The 20,833-nt window shown below is 40.0% G+C and overlaps 3 protein-coding genes, 1 non-coding gene and 1 pseudogene across 4 annotated transcripts; 1 reads left to right on the top strand and 4 right to left on the bottom strand.

Annotated features, from left to right (window-relative positions):
• Positions 1-462: 462 nt before the first annotated feature.
• Positions 463-4,742, bottom strand: LOC119731555 (actin-85C-like). The gene is made up of 5 exons (XM_038204732.1): positions 4,597-4,742; positions 3,505-3,646; positions 2,215-2,460; positions 1,346-1,592; positions 463-1,070 (listed from the first exon to the last, which is right to left on the bottom strand). The coding sequence occupies exons 2-5, from the start codon at positions 3,634-3,636 to the stop codon at positions 568-570; spliced, it is 1,128 nt and encodes a 375-aa protein (XP_038060660.1). The 5' UTR covers positions 3,637-3,646; positions 4,597-4,742; the 3' UTR covers positions 463-567.
• A 265-nt stretch (positions 4,743-5,007) lies between these two features.
• On the top strand, positions 5,008-5,127 carry Trnal-caa. The gene is made up of 2 exons: positions 5,008-5,045; positions 5,082-5,127. It is a non-coding gene; the product is annotated as a tRNA-Leu (tRNA).
• Positions 5,128-5,230: 103 nt separating this feature from the next.
• On the bottom strand, positions 5,231-10,310 carry LOC119731554 (actin-5-like). The gene is made up of 5 exons (XM_038204731.1): positions 10,252-10,310; positions 9,703-9,880; positions 7,913-8,158; positions 7,393-7,636; positions 5,231-6,774 (listed from the first exon to the last, which is right to left on the bottom strand). Exons 2-5 carry the CDS (start codon positions 9,820-9,822, stop codon positions 6,236-6,238), a joined length of 1,149 nt encoding a protein of 382 aa, XP_038060659.1. The 5' UTR covers positions 9,823-9,880; positions 10,252-10,310; the 3' UTR covers positions 5,231-6,235.
• Positions 10,311-12,696: 2,386 nt separating this feature from the next.
• On the bottom strand, positions 12,697-14,454 carry LOC119731862 (annotated as a pseudogene).
• Positions 14,455-15,378: 924 nt separating this feature from the next.
• Positions 15,379-20,203, bottom strand: LOC119731556 (short-chain collagen C4-like). Its single transcript, XM_038204733.1, has 2 exons — positions 20,075-20,203; positions 15,379-18,528 (listed from the first exon to the last, which is right to left on the bottom strand). Exons 1-2 carry the CDS (start codon positions 20,157-20,159, stop codon positions 18,041-18,043), a joined length of 573 nt encoding a protein of 190 aa, XP_038060661.1. The 5' UTR covers positions 20,160-20,203; the 3' UTR covers positions 15,379-18,040.
• Between the last annotated feature and the right edge of the window lie 630 nt (positions 20,204-20,833).

Below are 20,833 nucleotides of genomic sequence, written 5' to 3' on the forward strand. Positions count from 1 at the left end.
GGTTTACAGGTATTCTTGATCCCAAGTAAAAATGAAGCTGGAGGAAAGATTGCATGAATACAAGGACCCATATTTTAAATTTGGGTTCTGCTGAAAAAGTTGAGAAAACATTGAACTCATCTTTTAGTTTGTTGAACTTTCAAAACATGGACCTTGTTCTCCATTCATGGAAAATGCACATTGTATGTATTTCGTTCCTCAAATTTGGTGGCGTTTTGAAGGGTATTTTTTATATTCTCAAAAAGAAAAACCTTGAAGAGTCTACTACAGCAGAAAAGCAATCCCAGCACAAGCACAGCTAAGGCTGGAAAAAAAAAATAATTTCTGCTTCCGATTACATGGCATTTGAAAATAGGGTAGGTACAATGTGGGTGGGGAAATTTTTTTTGGGGGGGGGGATTTTTTTGTGTATGATCATATGGAAGTGTTTGCATGTAGTCAAGGGTAAAAGGTAGTCATTGATGATTTTCTGGGTTTTTCCTCATTTTCCGCCCAAAAATATTAGGGTAGGGGCTGTCAAAATAGGATAGGTAGGGTAACCGGAAGCAGAACTATTTTTTGTTTAGCCTAAAGACCAACATATCGACGGTGGATGATTGATGGTCCCCACTCCTCATACTCTCTTCTTGGAACCCAAGGCGTGTAAGGTAGTGAGGCAAGAATAGACCCACCAACCCATATTCCATTCATCTTATTTTCTTGTAGAGTATTTGTCCTGACAGTCACATTAAGCTCCTTACCAATGCGGTCAGGTAAACCTGGCAGCAAAGCAGTACCCCCAGACAAGCACACATTGGTCTGCAAGTCTGTACGTATATCCACATCACATTTCATGATGCTGTCATGGATGGCCTGAAGGATTCCTGCCGTCTGCAATCCAGCGAGGGGGGGGTTGAGCAAGGCTTCGGGGCATCGGAACATCTCGCTGCCGATGGTGATCACTTGACCATCGGGGAGTGTGTAGTTCTTCTCCTGTGCCCAGCTGCGCTGGGCGTTGCACAATTCTTGCTCGTAGTCTTGGGCCACGTAACAGAATTTCTCTTTGATATCACGGACAATCTCTCGCTCAGCTGTGAATGGAGGGAAAAAATGGCAAAACTGGAATATGTCATTCACACACGTACCGCAATTTGGTGCACCTCCATTTTTGAAATCTTTAATTTCTGGATTGAGTGGAAAGTGGAAGAAGTGCCAAATGTAAGAAGAAAATTTCAAATGACGTTATGTGCCGCACGTATCTCAGACGGTATTCCTTATTTTTTAATAGCTCAGTCACAATGAATGTACACAAGGTTTACAAATCCAAGTGATACTGCCCTCTAACTCCGCCTTGACAAACACCAACCTGTGGTGGAAAAAGAATATCCACGCTCTCTGAGTAACTCCATGAGGTATTCCGTGAGGTCCCTCCCAGCAACACCAAGTCTTTGGACTGCATGAGGCAGTGTTTTGCCTTCATAGCATGGCATGATCTCGGTCACGCCATCACCACACTGTAGCATTAAACCGGTAGTCACACCATGGCAATAAAGCCCCAGTACTGCCTGAGTTGCGACATTCATTGCTCTCACGTTGAAGGATTCAAACATTACCTGTGCAAAACAAACAGAACATACTCCACCAGCAAAATAATATTAATAATTTACATAAATTAATGCACATATCAACCAGTCAGTTATCACGGCTCGATACAATATTTTTACCCTGCTCATTTGGCGCCTGAAAAAACATTCCAAAGACCATCTCAGCTCCCTGGGGAGTATACAGCTCATTGCTGCCATATCTGCGCAATCGGCTAAATCAAAAACAGAACATGACCATATCTACCCTCACAGGTACCACTTTACTCCTTGGTGGGAGAAACAATGAGTAATAACGTGTCGTGTCCAAGGACATGCGCACCACAACCCCAGGCTGGACTTAAAACCAACAACCTCTAGATTTACCCACAAGATCAATACAACGCCCCCACTTTATGATTAGGTAACATCACAGTTGTGTGCGTATGTGCGTAGGTTTTTGTTTTGAAATATTCAAGGCGGCAAAAGCTATTCGAATATTCTCTTGATGATCGAATATTTAAATATTCGGGATATATTCGGGACAGCCCTACTCCCCTATTTCTCCCTTTGTAACTGGTGAGAGGGTACAGGTAGTTGTTCACGAAGTCTTTCAATAATATTCACAGCCAGAAAAGAAGTTAGACCTTTTTACCTGAGTCATCTTTTCCTTGTTGGCTTTGGGGCCGAGGCAAGGCTCAGACAGTAACACGTCGTAATCTTCTGGAGCCACACAGAGTTCATTAGCGAAGGTGTGGTGCCAGATCTTCTCCATCTCATCCCAGTCGGTGATGATGCCCCGTTCGATGGGATACCTCAGGCTAAGGATTTCTCGTTTCTGCTGAGCCTGATCGCCGATGAAGCAATCGGTATCCTGCTGCTTGGCATCTTCTGCCTGAGACTTCACAAACAGTGGGGGGGGGGGGGGGGAAATAAAGGGAATCAAAGCAAAAGTTACAACATGCAGTTTGAGCTCTTGTTGCTTTGAACAGACTTTGTGTCTATATATATGTAACCTCTACTTTGGGAATGAGATGTCGTAATGTCATTTTTGGTTTGATAGCCACCGTGTAACTATCAACAGTTAGTCACACCTCCAGCACTTAATACTAATAAAATAGTTTCAAGATTGGTTTGTAGCGGGACATTTCATGTGACTACATTTTGTGTCGAGTTCACCATAGATTGAAGAGTGCATATGGGTAAACTATCTATTCTCTCTCTTGTGCATGCCTTCGGCCATGTTGGCCATGCTTCCGTCTTGCCGTTGTAAAGATACTAAATCAAGATGTAATTGAGAGTCGGAGATGAAATTGAAGAATTAATCCCTTTCCCCCTTCCATCCAAACCTGGTAATGGTCTTCAGACTGTTACAGGTTTTCCCATGGAAATGACAAAATGAAAGAAAAGATTAAAAAGAAAAACAAAACAGCAGAACTAGAAATATAAAAATGCTTCTTGCGTTAGCATGTTATATTGCACTGAAATGATAGGAGGCTCTTTAAGATAAGACAAACACCAGAGGGCGCTGTTGGGTTGGGTAAATACAAACGAATTTATCCAAACCAAATACAATGTAGCACTCTCCTATCATGCCTATTGTGTCCACCATAGCCCAATTTCATGGCTCTGCTAAAATTCTGCACTAACGATCAACTTTATTCTGTGCTATAACAGTGCCAGCATAAAAATATCATGGGCTTATCTGTCATTGTCAACAAAGAAACCTTAAGTAGTTATGCCCTTACTGGATGTACACATGGTGTATGCATACATCCAAAATTCCTTGCTATTGCTATTAACCTTGAATTTTCTGCTACGGTAAGCAGGGATTTTTCCCAATAATAAGCAGAGTCATGAAATTGGGCTGATTAATCAAAATGGCTAATTCATGGGCATCTACATTTTGTAAATAAAAGGGTTCATTGAACTCCTGTTTACATACGCTGTCACTGTACAGTGGTCTACCCACTACTGTAGGGAAAACAGCCTCCGGTGCCAACTCTCCCCCAAAGCCAGCCTTGAAAATCCCAGATCCACTGTCGATAACGACTGAAGTAAATTCTTCGTCATCCATTGAAGAATCGCTGAAATCAGAAAAGAATCCTTATGATGACAAAGACAACCCACACATGCCATAGACAAAACACCCTCAACTTTCAAGAGCATTTGCTATGCTTATGTCATCAGTTTGAGGGAGCTAGGACTGGGAGTGGAACATTAGGCGCATAATGTAATCTATAATTTCATTGAAGAAAAAACAATAAACAGTTTTTAGTTATTTCTATTACATATATATTACCGTAAAAGGCAAATTTTAGCTTGAGTAGGGTGTTACTATATACCGGAAAACACCGGAAAACACCGCAAAACACCGGAAAACACCGGAAAACTACCGGAAAACTACCGGAAAACTACCGGAAAACACACTAAATACCAGAAAACACACTATACACCGGAAAACACCAAAAAACACTAAATACCGGAAAACACACTAAAAACTGGAAAACACCGGAAAACACTAGCTCCAATGCTCATCAGGAATTCGACTTATCCCCGATGAGCATTGGAGTTGGAGTTACTCAAGCTAGGCATATTTGATTTCTGAAAAGTTGAACTTTTTTGGAACCCGCTGTAGTAACAAATTCAACCCCAAAATGGGGCGCTAGATCTTCTTTTTTTTCCTTCAAATTTTTGGTTTTGGTCTGTGCTAGCAGCTAGCATAGCAGGACTTTTAGTAGTACTAGTAGTAGCAGGACAGACCAAATCCAACAATTCGAAAAAAGGAGTTCTAGCGACCCAGCCAGGGTCTAGTAATAGACAAATTATAACAGGCATGGCAGGTTGGCTGTAGGCTGAACATTTTCATGACATTCAAATTTCAATTAAATATTTGTTAAATGATACGTTCAAGCTGTAATTGTAAAAATTCAAAACAAAGTAAATTTGTTCGATTTATCCAACATTTTGTACTGTCTCCTGCTACATCTACTAGTACTAGTTTAAGTATTATTCAAGTGCTATGCCGTTAGCTTACCGTTTCACGGTTGCAAAACCACGACAATACTGGCTTCACACGGAACGTGGTCATATAGGTCATGCAGGTACGGTGGTCACGCCGCAGGAACCGACCGGCACGCCGTACACACAACGGTTAGTGTTTCCGCAGGCCATGTCCAGCGTTCTTCGGCAAAGTCGTCTGGGATTCAGACAGAACTATGCACTAGATGCGTGTATTTAATTCAGGCAGGTACCTGGGCCAAATGTTACCTACCACTTGAAAACATGCGAATATAAATTAATTTAATACGCTTGAATTGACTTTGTTAATTAGTGAGAACACCTATTGTACTTCATTAATGGAAAAGATTAATGTTTTGCAACAGCAAAATTTTATTTGTAATAGCATTGCTATTAAATACGTAAGTTTATTCATTCAAAAGTAAGTGTCAGGATGGCCGAGCGGTCTAAGGCGCCAGACTCAAGGTTAATACCTTCCGCTGTACACAGTGGATATGGGCGTTCTGGTCCCCGAATGGGGGCGTGGGTTCGAATCCCACTTCTGACAATGTTTTTTGTTTTCGGTAAAAATTCTTCTTTCTGTGGGTTTCATTCTCGTGGAATTGAACAAAAATACAGGTTATTGTATCTCAATTGCATTCATATGTTACTTGACTTTTTTCTTTTCAACAAATTCACACTAAGTTGATGAAGTTGAAATTAACACCTTTGATGTGATGTATTTCACGATTCAAGTTTCATTATTGGTCAAATGTTTGTGGGAAGAATTATGCTGTTGCTCCTTTTGGTTGCTTTTCAAAGCATTATTTGTGACATAAATTATTTGTGTGATTTTGTATTGGTGTGTACGGTTAAGGTGGATGGGGTGGGTCAAAAAACAACCAACAGCGATTAATTTTTAATGCTTCCCACCACAATTCATAAACCATTATAATTTTTATTTGTTCAAATTCAAATATTTAATTTTTCTAAATGCATTATAAACATCCTACCTAAAATTAATATTGAAATGAAGTATATGCATATAAAGTCTTCAAATAATAAATGAAACGTTATGTATAATTCAAAAAAATGTAAATATATATGTCAAAAATCCATTCTCATTGATAATTTTATGTAGCTGATTATTGCTATAATTGCATTTTTAAAGCTATCATTCAAATGTTCTCAACATGTCATAGCTAAACTCCAATATTTACAGTAACTACCTTTAGTGTGAAAATCTGTTTTTAAATATTTCAGAAAAATTACTGGAAAGTAATTTTACGTATCTGAAAAAATGCATTCATAAAAATAATCTATAAGACTAAGATTTCAAATTCCAGGCAGAATAATAACAATGAAATGCTAATTTCTATTTGAAATCCAATGAAGACAAGATCATAATTTTACATTCTCTGCATGCAGAAGCATCCAGTTAACTTTATCAAAATCCTGTTTTGAAAATCCTGTTTTGCATTTCATCAATATTATAATTATGGGCAAAATTATGGCTTGTAGAATGTGCAACACACCGTCACTTACGAGCAGTCATACAATGGTACTTGTACACAGAGGCCATTGCACGTACATGTACTTGTATCTGAAGTAAGTTTCTGAATGGGATGTACGATATTACACTACGACCCTACAAATAAAAACTTAAATTCAATATCTCATTTTTTGAGTAATGCCCTATCAAAACACTTTTGATCAATGACTGCAGGGCCTTTTTCTTGAAACTCTTGCTTTGAGACACACATGTTGTCAAAGTATGAGAGGCTGGCAAGAATAGAACCACCGATCCACGTAAACAGTTTTCTTTCTGGAGCTGCGCTAATCTTAACTTTCATAAAGCTGGGGGCAAGGTCACACAGCTCCTTCTGTATCCTGTCGCAAAAACCCGGGAACATGGTGGAGCCCCCAGCCAACACCACATTGCAGTACAGGTCTCTGCGAGTGGCCATGTCACATGTCATGATGCTGTTGTAGACTGCCTGATGGATTCCTTCGGTGTGCAAGCCAGCCAGGGAGGGATTGAACAGGACCTCTGGGCATCGGAACATCTCGCTGCCGACGCTGATCACTTGACCATCGGGGAGTGTGTAGTTCTTTTCCTGGTTCCAGCTGTACCGGGCGTTATACAGTTCCAATTTGAAGTTTTGGGCCGAATAGCACAGCTTTTCTTTGATGTCACACACAGTCTCTCTATCAGCTGTAATACAAAATCAGGAAGTATATTTTAAGTAATTGTGGGGAACTTAAGACTTGCGTATTATTGTTCATTGTGTCACTTGTGAACAGACTTTGAAATTGACTTGTGATTTAATAGAAGCTGGACTTGTGAAGGACTTGTAACTATGCACCGACAAAACATGTGTACATCATACATAATAATAACAAATTGGGAGGCTAATCATCCTAAGTCACAGCTGAGAAGCTGAATTGCGAAGGGTACGGCTAACATGGTTAAGCCGCTGGCATGTAAAGGAGCCTATGGCTGCCGGCCACATCGACCCATATATCACCACGGAGCACAGCCCGAGACCGAAAGTGTTTGATTTTTCCAGAGGGAGGAAAACCAGAGGGCCCGGAGAAAAACCCTCGAGGCACAGGAGAGAACCAATGCACAAATCTATTCGCTTATGGTCTGCAGCCGGGAATCGAACCAGTGCCACAGTGGTGAGAGGCGAGTGCCTTACGCACTAGCCACCCATGCCACCCAATCTCAATCACAAATCCAGCACTGGTGCCTCATCAAACTTGCTAATATATGCAAACTCCGCCTTTGCTCTTTCAGAATTCTCCCTTTTCCCTGAATCTTGAGGCCTACCTGATGAGAAATCAAATCTCCGCTCTGACAGGATCTCCATGAGGTAATTTGTAAGGTCACTACCAGCAACATCTACCCTCTGTATGGCGTTACGCAACACGTAACCCTCAAAGACGGGCACGATTTGCGTCACACCGTCACCAGACTCCAAAGCAATGGCAGTACCTCGGCCGGACGACAGAATCGATAAGACGGCTTGGACGCCTATGTGCAATGATGGAACATCAAAGGTTTCAAACATAACCTACAATACAGAAACAACAAAAACCACTACTTATTAACACTCTCTATCTACATTTGAAGTGGTACTTGCAGAACACTCCAAAACTCACCCCCTAAAAAATCAATGGCCACACAGTCGAAGGAGCTTGGAAAAAAGTCCAAGTCTAACTGCATAGGGTCCCCTGGAGTGGCTACACGGATACAGGATAGTGTAGTGCATTGGGTCAGTTTGACCAGGCAATACTGACCCAAAACATTATAGGGTACAGTAAACACATGTATTGTCAAATATTTATACCTGTGCCATCTTTTCTCTGTTTGCTTTGGGGTTTAGCGCAGCATCGGTCAGTAGCAAACAGTGCTCATCTGGTGACACACGGAGCTCATTGTAGAAGGTGTGGTGCCAGATCTTCTCCATATCGTCCCAGTTTGTGATGATGCCGTGCTGTATGGGATACTTCAGGTTGAGAATTCCTCGTTTCATCTGGGCATCATCGCCGATGTAAGAATCTCCCGGTGTCAGTCCAGGCATTGAATTTCCCAACTAGAAAAACAAGTGTCAGAGATATAGTAAACAACTCAATCACAAGCCAATTACAACTCAATCGTACATCAGTCATAACTTTACAAGTCATCACAAGCCAATCACAAGTCATCACAAGCTTATCACAAGTCATCACAAGCTAATCACAAGTCATCACAAGCTAATCACAAGTCATCACAAGTCATCACAAGCTAATCACAAGTCATCACAAGCTAATCACAAGTCTATCATAAGTCACTGCAAGCTAATTGCAAAATTCACAAGTTATCACAATCAAAAGTTAATCACAAGTAATCACAAGTCATCACAAGTCATCACAAGTCATTCAGTCTCAAGTCAAGTGACAAGATTTTCAAATTACTTTATAAAGGTATCAAATTTGTCGCCTATTCTTCCGATACTTTGATGGTTGGCCATTGCTGGTGATTTATTCATGACTAGATGACTAGTGTTGGACTTGAAGTTGACTTCATGCATATATGGCAGGTCCAAGACAAATTATTAAATATATTGAATTGGGCCCAAAATCAGCGCCCAGGACTTATTCTCAGTCAGATGCAGCTATGTGATGTCACACACTGAACCGACAAATAATAGCAACCGCGTGCATGTGCGTTGTGTCAACGCTTAATTGCCCGCACCCATTCACGGCTTTGCCGAATTAAAAACAATCTACCGTACTAAAATTAAAAAAAAACATCTTTAAATGACCATTTTTTTCCCTTCAAAATGACAGCATTCCAGAAAGAATATACAGTACCAGGGTGTTAAAGGGAATATACATCATTTGCTTTTGCTGTAATTTTCAGAAATGGATGGAATTGGGGGGTTGGAAATATATAGCAAATATAGTTACACTGACTTTTTTGAGGTTTTGGGTTCGAAAAAGCTATAAAAACCAAGAAAAACGATCATTTTCCTGTAGTCTGGTTCCCTGACTCCATATAAGAAGAAACAGAGCAGTTTACATACATTGGGGAATTGTAAGGTCAGGGAACCAGTCTAGCTGGCTCGTACCCGTTCATAGGTTTGTAATCGATTGCAACCAAGTGCGATGGTCAATTGGGGCCAGTATTTGAAAAAAAAGCCAGTTGTTTCCAACGCTGATCGGCCGATCAGCGTTGGAAATTGATACAAAAATACCACTTTTCTTGAAAATGGCAGTATACCAGGTGCCATGATTTTACAGGATGCTTTACACTGTCATTCACTAACAGTCCAGCAAGGTATTTCAAAATGATTTGGTAGTTTTATTTTTTGATGTTTGCAAATGATGTATTTTCCCTTTAAGCACAATTACTATATTATATTACTTTATATTTCACAACAATTTTGTCAGTTACTTTTTGGATAGCTACAAATGAAACACTCCACCTTCAAATCCTCTCTATTTTTTCTGATACATGCCTGTACATGTTGTACGACAAACAACATGTACATGTACCAAGTAATGATATTTTATTTCAAACTGTTATAAAAATATGTATACGTTCAGTTCTGTCGAGTCATGATAATTCCCCAACTTGGGTAGGCCCCCTACTTACATCATTGCGAGGTCTGCCAATGATTGATGAGAAGACCGAACGTGGCGCATCGTCTCCAGCAAAACCCGCCTTGCACATACCTGAACCATTATCAATAACGAGTGCACTGGCGTCATCCATGATTGCACTTGTTGGACCGCTACATGTTTACATGTAGGCTACTAGTACTACTGTTTATCTGGATGCAAGACAATAAATGGTAAAATTATTAGTGTATGGAGCAAGTGCATTTTTTAAGGTTTTTTTAGGAATCTTTGGTCAAATGTTCATTATCTACTTTTCACCTGGAAGGAAACACTTTAAAAAAAGACATTATTTTTTTTGTCCGTATAGGAATTAGGCCTATTAATATTATTATAAAATATTAGGGCTGGCCTAGCTTGAGTAACTCCAGCCATCAGCTGACATGCTCCATATTCATTCACATGTAACGCTGGATGCATAACCTGTTCGTTAGAATGTGGTAGCAAGCGACCCTAAAAAAATGGCCTCTCAAAAATTGTTCATTTTCACCTCTAATATATCCCACCCCAGAGTTCATTTACATACCTCATACATTCAGCGGTACATGCAGGGCCACTACACTCTACATCCGCGCCTAGCCTCCGTCCGTACGGCTGCGAGTCGATCTACCTCCGAGAATTGCGCCCTCTATCGGCGCGCGTCTCTGCGACTCCGCGACTCCATTGCTGCGACTCCGCGACTCCAGTGCCAGTGCCCCGCGTCTCTGCGACTCATCGTGAAAACTAATTGCACGAAATTTCAATTTAATCCATTTTGTATTTCTTGAGTAGTTCATCGGAAACGAGGATGTTCTTTTTCTTCCATTGTGCAGCATCCGTGTTGATGCGTTGCCGAGACCACTATTTATGTGGCGCGCCCTCCATTATAGTGGTCTCGATCTCCACCACCAAGCCCGATTTGGGGACAACAACTCAAGAAATACACGTTCGATCAAAATGAATTTTCGTATACTCATTTGTCATGATGTTTGGCATCCAAAGATTTCATTTCATAAAAAAACGTCAATTAATCAAGCTATTATGACCGTAACAATACCGGATTTTATTTGCAACAAATGCAATCCTAATGGAAGTCAACATGGATTTTTAACGTTTAAAGCACTAGATTGTTACGATCATATTATATTTATAGCTCCACGGTTTCTCACGCCATTCAAACTACTCATGCTACAAATCGTGAAAACTAATTGCACGAAATTTCAATTTAATCCATTTTGTATTTCTTGAGTAGTTCATGGGAAACGAGGTTGTTCTTTTTCTTCACTTTTTCAGCATCCGTATTGATGCGTTGTTGAGACCACTATTTATGTGGCGCGCCCTCTATTATAGTGGTCTCGATCTCCACCACCAAACCCGATTCGGGGCCAACAACTCAAGAAATACAAGTTACATTAAAATGAACTTTTGTACACTTATTTGTCATGATGTTTGGCATCAAAAGATTTCATTTCTTAAAAAAACGTCAATTAATCAAGCTATTAGGACCGTAACAATACCGGATCATATTTGCAACAAATACAATCCTAATGGAAGTCAACATGGATTTTGAACGTTTAAAGCACTAGATTGTTACGATCATATTATATTCATAGCTCCACGGTTTCTCACACCATTCAAACCACTCGTGCTACTCATCGTGAAAACTAATTGCACGACATTTCAATTTAATCCATTTTGTATTTCTTGAGTAGTTCATCGGAAACGAGGTTGTTCTTTTTCTTCAATTGTGCAGCATCCGTGTTGATGCGTTGCCGAGACCACTATTTATGTGGCGCGCCCTCTATTATAGTGGTCTAGATCTCCACCACCAAACTCGCTTTGGGGCCAGCAACTCAAGAAATACACACATGAAATCTTGTCCCCCCCCCCCCCCACCGTCGCCCCCCCCCCCCCCCCCCCCCCCCCCGAGATTTTGAGTTCCTAAAAAAATTATCATTGATCTACATGACGCCCCCCATGAAAATGTTCCAGCTACCTCAGCGCCCCCCACTAAAAAATTCCTGGCTACGCCACTGGCAATTAGGGACCTCACCCACCAGTCTGGTAATGAAGGCGTCCTTCATTTCAGCAGAAGTATGACAATAAGCAGTCAATCTTATGCTAGCAAGAAGAACTCTCGCAATATCGACCTAATTTCAACGATTCTAATAAAAATGGAGAGGAATACAATTATCCAGTATTTATTGTGCGTACTAGCTGCTTGAGAAGTATTGAGGACATAGTTGAGGACAAATACAGTCTCGGCGCTCGGCTCCACTATCTATAGAGCACGGCGCGGTCAAGGGCGGATCTAGAACACAAGTTTTTTTGCGAGGCCAAAACAAAATTTGTGTCTTTTTAAAGGAGTTTCAAATCTATTGTTGCGGCTGCGAGCCTCTCCACTTTTTGCTAGAAGAAAGATTTTCTTCTTGTAATACAAAGTAAACATTAATAAGAAGAAAAATATGTTAAGGAGCATGGTGTAAGCAACTTAAACATAGCAACATACAAAACAGTCTACACCGTGAAAAACCTACTTAAATTCTACATAATATGAAAAAAAACTAAACGCAAAATCACAGTTTTTCTACACTACATATTGTAACTGTCTAGCTAACATAGTATGGCCATCTGAGTATCTAATTCTTTTTTAAGATGAAAATCAAATTAGTAATGATTAAAGTCATGTTCACTTTTGTGGATTAATGCATTCAGTAACAAGAGCGTTCTAGGATCTTCACATACAGTTCAACGAAACCTAGTTTGAAAATAATAATTCGCCGCAAAAATCCATCTGCCGAACTTTCTGAGAATAGAATTATCCCGTAACTTCAACGAATGGCCTCAATCTGCCCATATTGTCTATGCATGAAGAAACTTCGAGTGAATTTCCCATTCTGAGCCAATAATGAATTTAATTATGTGGGCTCTGGGACATGCTTCATCAGGCTCTTTTGTTTTTTAGACAGGATTAGATATTTGTGTTCCAATTCTAGATGCTACAAACTGTGCATGTTATGCCACGACCATTAAGGGGGGCAAGGGAGGGATCCGCATATCCCTTTGATGGGGTAAAGCAGTGCTCCATTTTGGTCACTTTGACCATAGAGCTAGGACCCAGCTCTATGCTTTGACTGCCCGGGATAGCCTCAGGTGCCTGGTCCACGCACAGGGCTTGAGACCGCTGATTGTGGTCGTGGTGTCCAGACATGAGAAAGCCCATGTACTCCTTTGTCCATTTCGGAGGACAGCCGAGCTTGGCCGGGAAAAGCAGCTTGGTGCTGCGGTCCAGGAGACGGCATACGGCGCACGGGACGTCACGGCCGTGGAGGACCTCGGCATTCTGGTGCGAGAAGGGATCGTAGACATAAAGTTGGTACTCCGACCCGTACAAGTGGGACGATTCGTCGGTGCGGATGTTCCTGTACATTTCGTACTTATTCGGATCAGAAGGGACTAAGGGAGACAGAGAAAATCCGATGAACCTCCCTGGCTGTTGAAATGTGCACCAGCGGCAAAACCTACGTACAAAATTAACCATGTCAATGAGTCAACGCTGCACGATGCAGTTCCGTTCGTTTGCTTTGTTTCTTTGTAGAACGCACCTCAAACATACGGATGAGTGCGATATAAATTGAGCATTTCGTGCACTTGTAATAAAAGCATGAAACTAGTATTCAGTCTTCAGACATGTTCTGTTTGGTGTCTTCTGTGATTTGGCCAAAATGGCCGGCAATTCTGACATTTAAAGGTTGCAGGTCAGTAAATATTCCCGGTATAGCCTAACCGGCCAAATCACGATTTACATGCCCTCAATTTCTTTGCTATTAGAGAATTCTGTGGGCCGTGAACTTGAGAGACTCTATAAAAATAAAAAGATGGAAGCCGTGCGCAGAATTCAGAGCTCGTATTCAATTCGGATGACTCCCCTTATTATTGCTCTGCAGGGCGAGTCAAAAAGAAAGCGATCTAGATCCATGATTTGTTTTTCTTGTAAAGCAATCACATTTAATACACGAAAGAAGTACGATTTAAGGCACATGTTCTACTCATTTAAAAAAAAAACCTGAAGTTAATCCACGCTATAAGAAGTTATGCATGTTTTACAAATATAACCTATTTGTATAGCTGTCCATGGAATGCCATTGCGTGGAATCAATAACTCACTGCAGGCATTCAAATATAAAATGTAAAATGGGATTTTAATCATTTGAGTCAAGATTGAAACATTATTCTTACTGTCAGATTGTGAGTTTTGAATAATTATGTGGAACAAGTCCATTCTTCTTTTACTGAAATGTTGAAGGCGATTTTTGTCCGTTTTGTCGCACGTGTTCGTTCATTCGTGAGGTCGCTTCATTTATTTAATGGGTATTAATCAGTCTGTCGAACGGTAAATTATCAGTGGTAGCACAGCTGAATTTCGTGATCTTTTTATTCAAAAAGTCATAACTTGGGAATCGAATATGCAATCAAGAGAAAATTTTCAAAGTTAAAAGTCACTAAAACAAGTACTTTTTCCCCATGTTGTTTTTTGAACGGAAAATGAAAGATGACGATCGAGCTTTAATGTGTGTCTCAAACACCTTTAAGAGCGTTATAAGTTTGTTTTCTCTAAATCTCGGAAGAGGGTGTAGGCCTATTTATCACTGGGTTATATGGAAGTTTATTTACTGATATGCAACCACAAAATCGGAACAGATACGGCCTCAACCTTCTGGGTGGGAGGGTCATCCAATGTTATGGCCATGATGATGTTTTGTTAATAAAATATTTTTTTTTCAAATGGCAGTATACATATACTTTAGGTTGTAGAAAATTAAGTTTTCTGAGCAACACTGCAGAAAATCCCGCTAACTCAACTTCAACAATAGTCGCTAGTCGGTATACTTTTATATACCGGTATTCGATAGAAAGCTCCTTTGGAATGTCAATGACGTAGTTGGCCAATCACATGACTGTATAAAATTTGATACGTTATTCATTGCTACGCTTCCGTGTTCTTGCATTAAAAAACCTCGAGACGGGATTTTCCACTCCGAATGGTGCATAAAATGGGGGTAATCATGCACATACGTCCTTTTTGTACTGTGGATTTGAACTCTTTAAAAAAAAATCACATTCCAACAGAAAATAACATCATATGAAAATAATAATGTGGAGGCCTTTTGGGGTGGTTCCTTTTAGCATTTTTTATCAGTGCACAAACCCACTTGCAAACACTTGTACAAAGATACAAATTCATATAATCTACATGCAAGCTTTTTTTCAAAATACAACAAGAGAATGTAATATTTGTTTGCACAACAGATACATAATGTGTAATTTAATGCTGATGGGGTAATATTGACATTATTTCCATAGCTGTATGGCCAAAAAATACATATATTTGATATACATGTAGTAAATCTTGCGACAATGGGAGCTTAAATATGATACTTTTTTTATATGTTTGCCACTTATGTAAGTAAACAAAATGGATTTCGGCTAATGCGTTGTTTGCATATTAAAATTGACTTAACACGAAGTTTCACGTGTGGATACAACACGGTGCCGTAATTCAGGCGCCAAGTATCATGTTCAATATGAATCCTAAACAACAAGAAAAAAGCAATACATGCATTTAAGATAATGTATAATTTTACATCAAAGTGTTGTTATTACATCAGTTATGTAAATATACAACAAAACATAACTTTTTTTAAAACCCACAACCAAAAATAAAAATGCATTGTATAACATTGAAAATACATGCAATTAAAGGCCAGCCTATTTGGAAACCAATTTTTTTTTTAAGTTTTAATATCACCCTAGATAAACGAAGCTTCTGTTTGGGTTTGCAGTGCAAAGATAAACCAACAAAGCGTTAACACTTTGAAGCTCAAGATGGCCAACGAAGACTTTTTTTTAAATAGTAATGTTTACAATTCTTGTTCTTTTTAGAAGGGTACATATAAATTATGCCAAAACTATTGGCTCAACTAATATAGCAACAATTCTGTTAAATCTTACATTTATTTAACCAACGGAATATTACATAAGTCAACATGGAGTTATATGCTTTTTGCAGAACTACTTTTTTTGCACTGTGAGTATAACGTGCGTCAGTGGTGAACTATAGTGTACACTGCGTGGTTATTTTTGGACCATTGATGTCTGGGAGCAGGAAAAGGTTTGCATAATTTTGCTTAAACGATCACAAAGGATCTTTTTGCTGCTATTCTGCTGATTTTGCCTAAGGGCTGATCATTGATGCATACGTATAAGGCTATAGTAAAAAAAATGTATATACATATTTGACTTGACCTTTGCAGAAGGTGTTGAGGTCATAGGTCATGATACTCGGGATTTTGTGTTTACACCCATTGAGCATGCGACAATTAACTTTGTCACAGTGCAGTGTCCGCTCAAAGTTGGAATTCCAACTTCGTCCGGCCGGCTGGGCAGTGTGGGAATTCCATTACTGCCCGGCAAAGTATATAGAAATAATACATCCAAAACTATGACATTGAAAACTGCAAGAATTTCTCAACGTACTTTGATGATTGTCATGAGTATAGGCCCTATGTGGTTTTCACACGCCGTGGGTTACACACCGATACTAGAAGACGTTAACTTCCAAATATATGTTTTTCTGTTCGGATTGTATATTTTTCTCCTTCTGCTCAGGCTCAAATGTAATGAAAGATATTACCACATGACTATTCAGCACGAATGCCTTTATTTTAGTGACTGACCGTATATAATAATACCCTATACATATTAATACACTTTTGATTAACTACACTGATGATTTCCAATCTTAAAAAAGTCTATAGACCTTTACATGTTACGTAATGACAGGTATAGACTCGGCTCAAGTCGAATGCGGTCTCGTTCTACTTTTTACTTACTTGGAAAAAAAACAGAATACTTCATAGGACTCATGCAGCCGAGTCTTCAATATACGTCCGAGTCCCAAGTCCTGAAACCTTGAAAAACAAAGTGGACTTGGGTCTGGTGTCGAGTACGAGTCGGAGTTCTAAACAGTTACAACATACCTATACGGAATTAATAATATTAAAAAAAATAGTGTCTGGGTATAAACAAATGCAAACATTTTTGAAATGACTTGAACTTCGGAGCAGAACTTGCTGGTGAACGTCCAAAGAGAAGAAAAACAAGCGTACAAGTAAACCAGTTAGACAAACAAACAAATAAAACAACAAAAATAAAACAAGCGAGTTGACAGACGGACAGTCCAGGCAGCACATCCCGCAAGACAGGCAGACCAAAACCATTCAAACAAACGAGCAAAATCGAATAAAATCACCAGTCATAACTCACATCAAAGTAATACGGAAAAATCCATCTTGAAATACTGCAGTCAAATCAACATATCAATACTTCAATCAAGACAACCCAAAACCCCAATCTATGTAAAACAAAATCTCATATCGTATTCACTTACATCAAATCACCCAAAAGAAATGAAGTCTAAATCATTACTATAATCAAGTTTGATAAGTAGGTTAAAACATACAATACGTCATTAGTAAACAATGAAGGTTTCTCTACTCGCGCCATTGTCAAGTTTTAATCCGGAAAACAACTATCTGGAAATACAAAACTTGTTTTAAAACGAGACATCAAGCAAAAAATATCTGCCCACGTTAAATTCAACAACTTAACGTACTGTAAAAAAATGAATTGTTTTTTTAACCCGACAAAAGTAATCTTAGGGAATCTGTTGGCATGTTATTGGCGCAGTAGCAAACAAGAACAAAAACTCTTTTCAGAAGTCTGCCGTTGCCCATAACTGTTTCGGGCGTATGTGACCCTCTCTCCCCCTTTTTCTTTAAATTTAATTCATTGTTTTGATGCCTGCGACTTACTCTCTCTCTCTCCCTTTTTTTCCAATAAAAAGTAGATATTTTTGTTTTGAATATAAACCATACTAATGGACAATTTTGTTTGGAGAATTCGTTAAAGAGCACGTGGAGAGCAACTGCATACAATTATGATAGCTTTGTACTACATACGGGCATCTGAATATAAGCCTTTATCATTTTAAAGACCATGATGTGACTCATTGATGTTGAGTTTTCTCGAATGATCTTGTAGTTCAACAGGGTTTCCTCGGATCTCGATGCAATAATCAACATGCTTCTCTTAAATGTTCAGACTCCTGAACATTCTAAACATTATTTTTTTTCTGTTTCTCGACAATATGCGAATTTTGTTTCCCGAAATTGTTTTCCCCAAATACATGCATTTAAAAAAATACCTCGTAATTCACGATGTTTTTTTCAGAGCTTTCTCTCCAGTTATTTATTTTGACACGACTGGATATTTTTTTAGATGCTACAAACTGTGCATGTTATTTCACGACCATTAACATAAGGGGGGCAAGGGAGGGACCCGCATATCCCTTCGATGAAGTAAAACAGTGCTCCATTTTGGTTAGTTTGACTGCCCGAGATAACCTCAGGTGCCTGGTCCACGCACACGGCTTCGGCCCGCCCATGGTTGTTGTGAGCGGACATGAGGAAGCCCCTGTACTCCTCCGTCCATTTCGGAGGACAGCCGAGCTTGGCCGGGAAAAGCAGCTTGGTGCTGCGTTCCAGGAGACGGCACACGGCGCACGGGGCGTCACGGTCGTGGAGGACCTCGGCATTCTGGCGCGAGAAGTGGTGTTGATCCCCAACGTCGTACTCAGTCCCGTACAAGTAGGACACACTGGCAACCCTGTCGTCGTAATTGCTGGACCAATTCGGATCAGAAGGGAGACAGATAAAATCCGATGAACCTCCTTTATTGGTGTAATGTGCACCAGCGGCGAAACCTACGTACAAAATGTATACATGGCAGTGATTCGGGGTCCGCTCATAAGTGCGACGCCTTATAGGTCCGACGCCTCGTAAGTCCGAAATGAGACTAAACTGGCCCTCTGTGACAAGCTCATTTGCTCATACCGGCGTTCAGCTCTGTATGAACCATTTACCAATAAAATTCGCAAGCATGCGCAGGGCAGACAACAGCCTTGAGTTCAGCGAGTGAGCATCGGAAGAACCGTTGCTGTTGCTGAAGCTTAATAAATCAGAGTATATATTGCACGAGATTGAGTGTGTTTGTTTCTGTTCGCGTTTGGCCGATGGATCAACCCGGCATAGGTACGGTGTGCGTTGTACATGATTTCTTCGGGGCCGTATCATAAGTCCGACGCCTCGTAATCATAGGTCCGACGCCTCATAAGTCAGACGCCTCAAAAGAACGACTATGGACAAACGCTGTTTCGGACTTTTGAGGCGTCGGACTTATGTGGCGTTTGACCTATGAGGCGGAATAAGTAAATGTTATGTCTCATAAGTCCGACCGACGCCTAATTACTCCGATATTTCGCACTTATGAGGCGTCGGACCTATGAGGCGTCGGACTTAACTCCCATAAATCAGTTTTTTTGCCTATAGACCTACAGCATCTATATTTTGTACATCACGCATACAACTCACAGGAAAAAGGTACCAACTACTGGCATTTAGTCTTTTGAAGCGAAAGAAGAAACATGAGGCACTACAAATGCCCATTTCTTTCTACCGTAATACAGGAAAATGTATGATTTTGTGTAAGACATATCTAATTTGTTTAATGCAATTTTCGTAATGAATTCATGACTTAATGGGTCGTATGTATACATAAATAGCATTTGCTTTTAAACCTATTTTTAAGTATTTACTTGCATTTGTATGAACACAAATGAAGCAAATGTTTTTACTGGTCAGAAAGTATTTGCTAAAAGCTAAAAGTATTTACTTTTACCTCCTCAATTTTTTTTTTACCAAAGAGCACCAAGGAATGGGAAATTGCACCAAGGCAAATGATCGAGGGCACCAAGGCAAATTATGAAGGACACCAATGTACATGAGGACACCAAAAAAAGCAAAATAGTACTCCACCTTGTCTGTACAATCCAAGCTTGAAAAAAAAAGCCAAAAAAAAAAAGAAAGCCGCATCGCCGCATCAATTCTGAAACTTTGGTCTGACCAGAGACCGAGAATTTTTTATTTTTTTTTTGCCTAGAAGCATTTGCTACCTGTTTTTCTAGTAACTGCATGAACAGGAAAGGAAAACTTATATCCATATGGAATCAAACATTTGATTTTCCTTAATGCTTTTACTCCAAAGTAAATGATTTTACTTTTACACCTCCAGTTTAAATTCCCTAGATGGAATATTTCGGAGGACCACCAACCATACAAGTACCAAGCACTTAAACTTCCTATAGCATTTGCTACTTTTTATTCCAACGACCCATTGTGCTACAGACTTCTCCAATAAAGTATATAATCTCGATTGACAATCGGAAATCTCTCAAATACAAATTGGTGTACCGGCATAGAGGAGCTCTGTATCGATTTCATCCGGGCAAGTAGTGCGTCCCCAGCGGATGTACGTATCTCCAGAAGACGGTTTCATTTCGGGAGGCGTTACAGACGTCGGGTTTCCAGACGAAACTGATGGCAACACTATGGTATATAAAAGGTCCGAGAGAGGAGGCCAAAATTGTACGGATTATATAAATTATTGCATGTTTATGAGTGCAATGGTAAGAGTAAGTTCGTGCGGTGATATTCACCTCGTGGAATGGAACATTCCATCCGGCACCGCGGTTCCAGTGCTCGAATGCGAACATTAGGGAACCCCTATACTCTGCCCGGCTGTGCATCACCTAGAAAACTAAAATTCTCGCACTTGTATTCCATGTACAGACGGGGAACACAGGGGGTATCTTTTGTCCCCAGTTACCCATCCACTAATTAATTATACTTTCACTTAACATGCTTCGGTATACAGATGCATACAGCAATATGGCCCAACAGCTAGAGCCTCTGGCACGTACAGGCCCATTGCATCTAGGCATAATAGAATAGGTGATTGAATGATAATCTAATCATGACCGACAATGAAGACTAGGCTGCGCTGGGCTGTTACTACCCTGTACAATAACGTAAAATTACTACGGAAGCTTAAAGTGACCATTCGAGTTTCCGTGTTTCCTTGATAATTCTCGTAACGATGGAATACTGAGTTATTTAAGACATCCTTACCTGACATCGTATCTCAGAAAGTCGTCTTATCGTGATATCGCA

The sequence above is a fragment of the Patiria miniata genome, unplaced genomic scaffold (assembly GCF_015706575.1).
Source record: "Patiria miniata isolate m_02_andy unplaced genomic scaffold, ASM1570657v1 HiC_scaffold_24, whole genome shotgun sequence".
Classification (NCBI taxonomy): Eukaryota; Metazoa; Echinodermata; class Asteroidea; order Valvatida; family Asterinidae; genus Patiria; species Patiria miniata.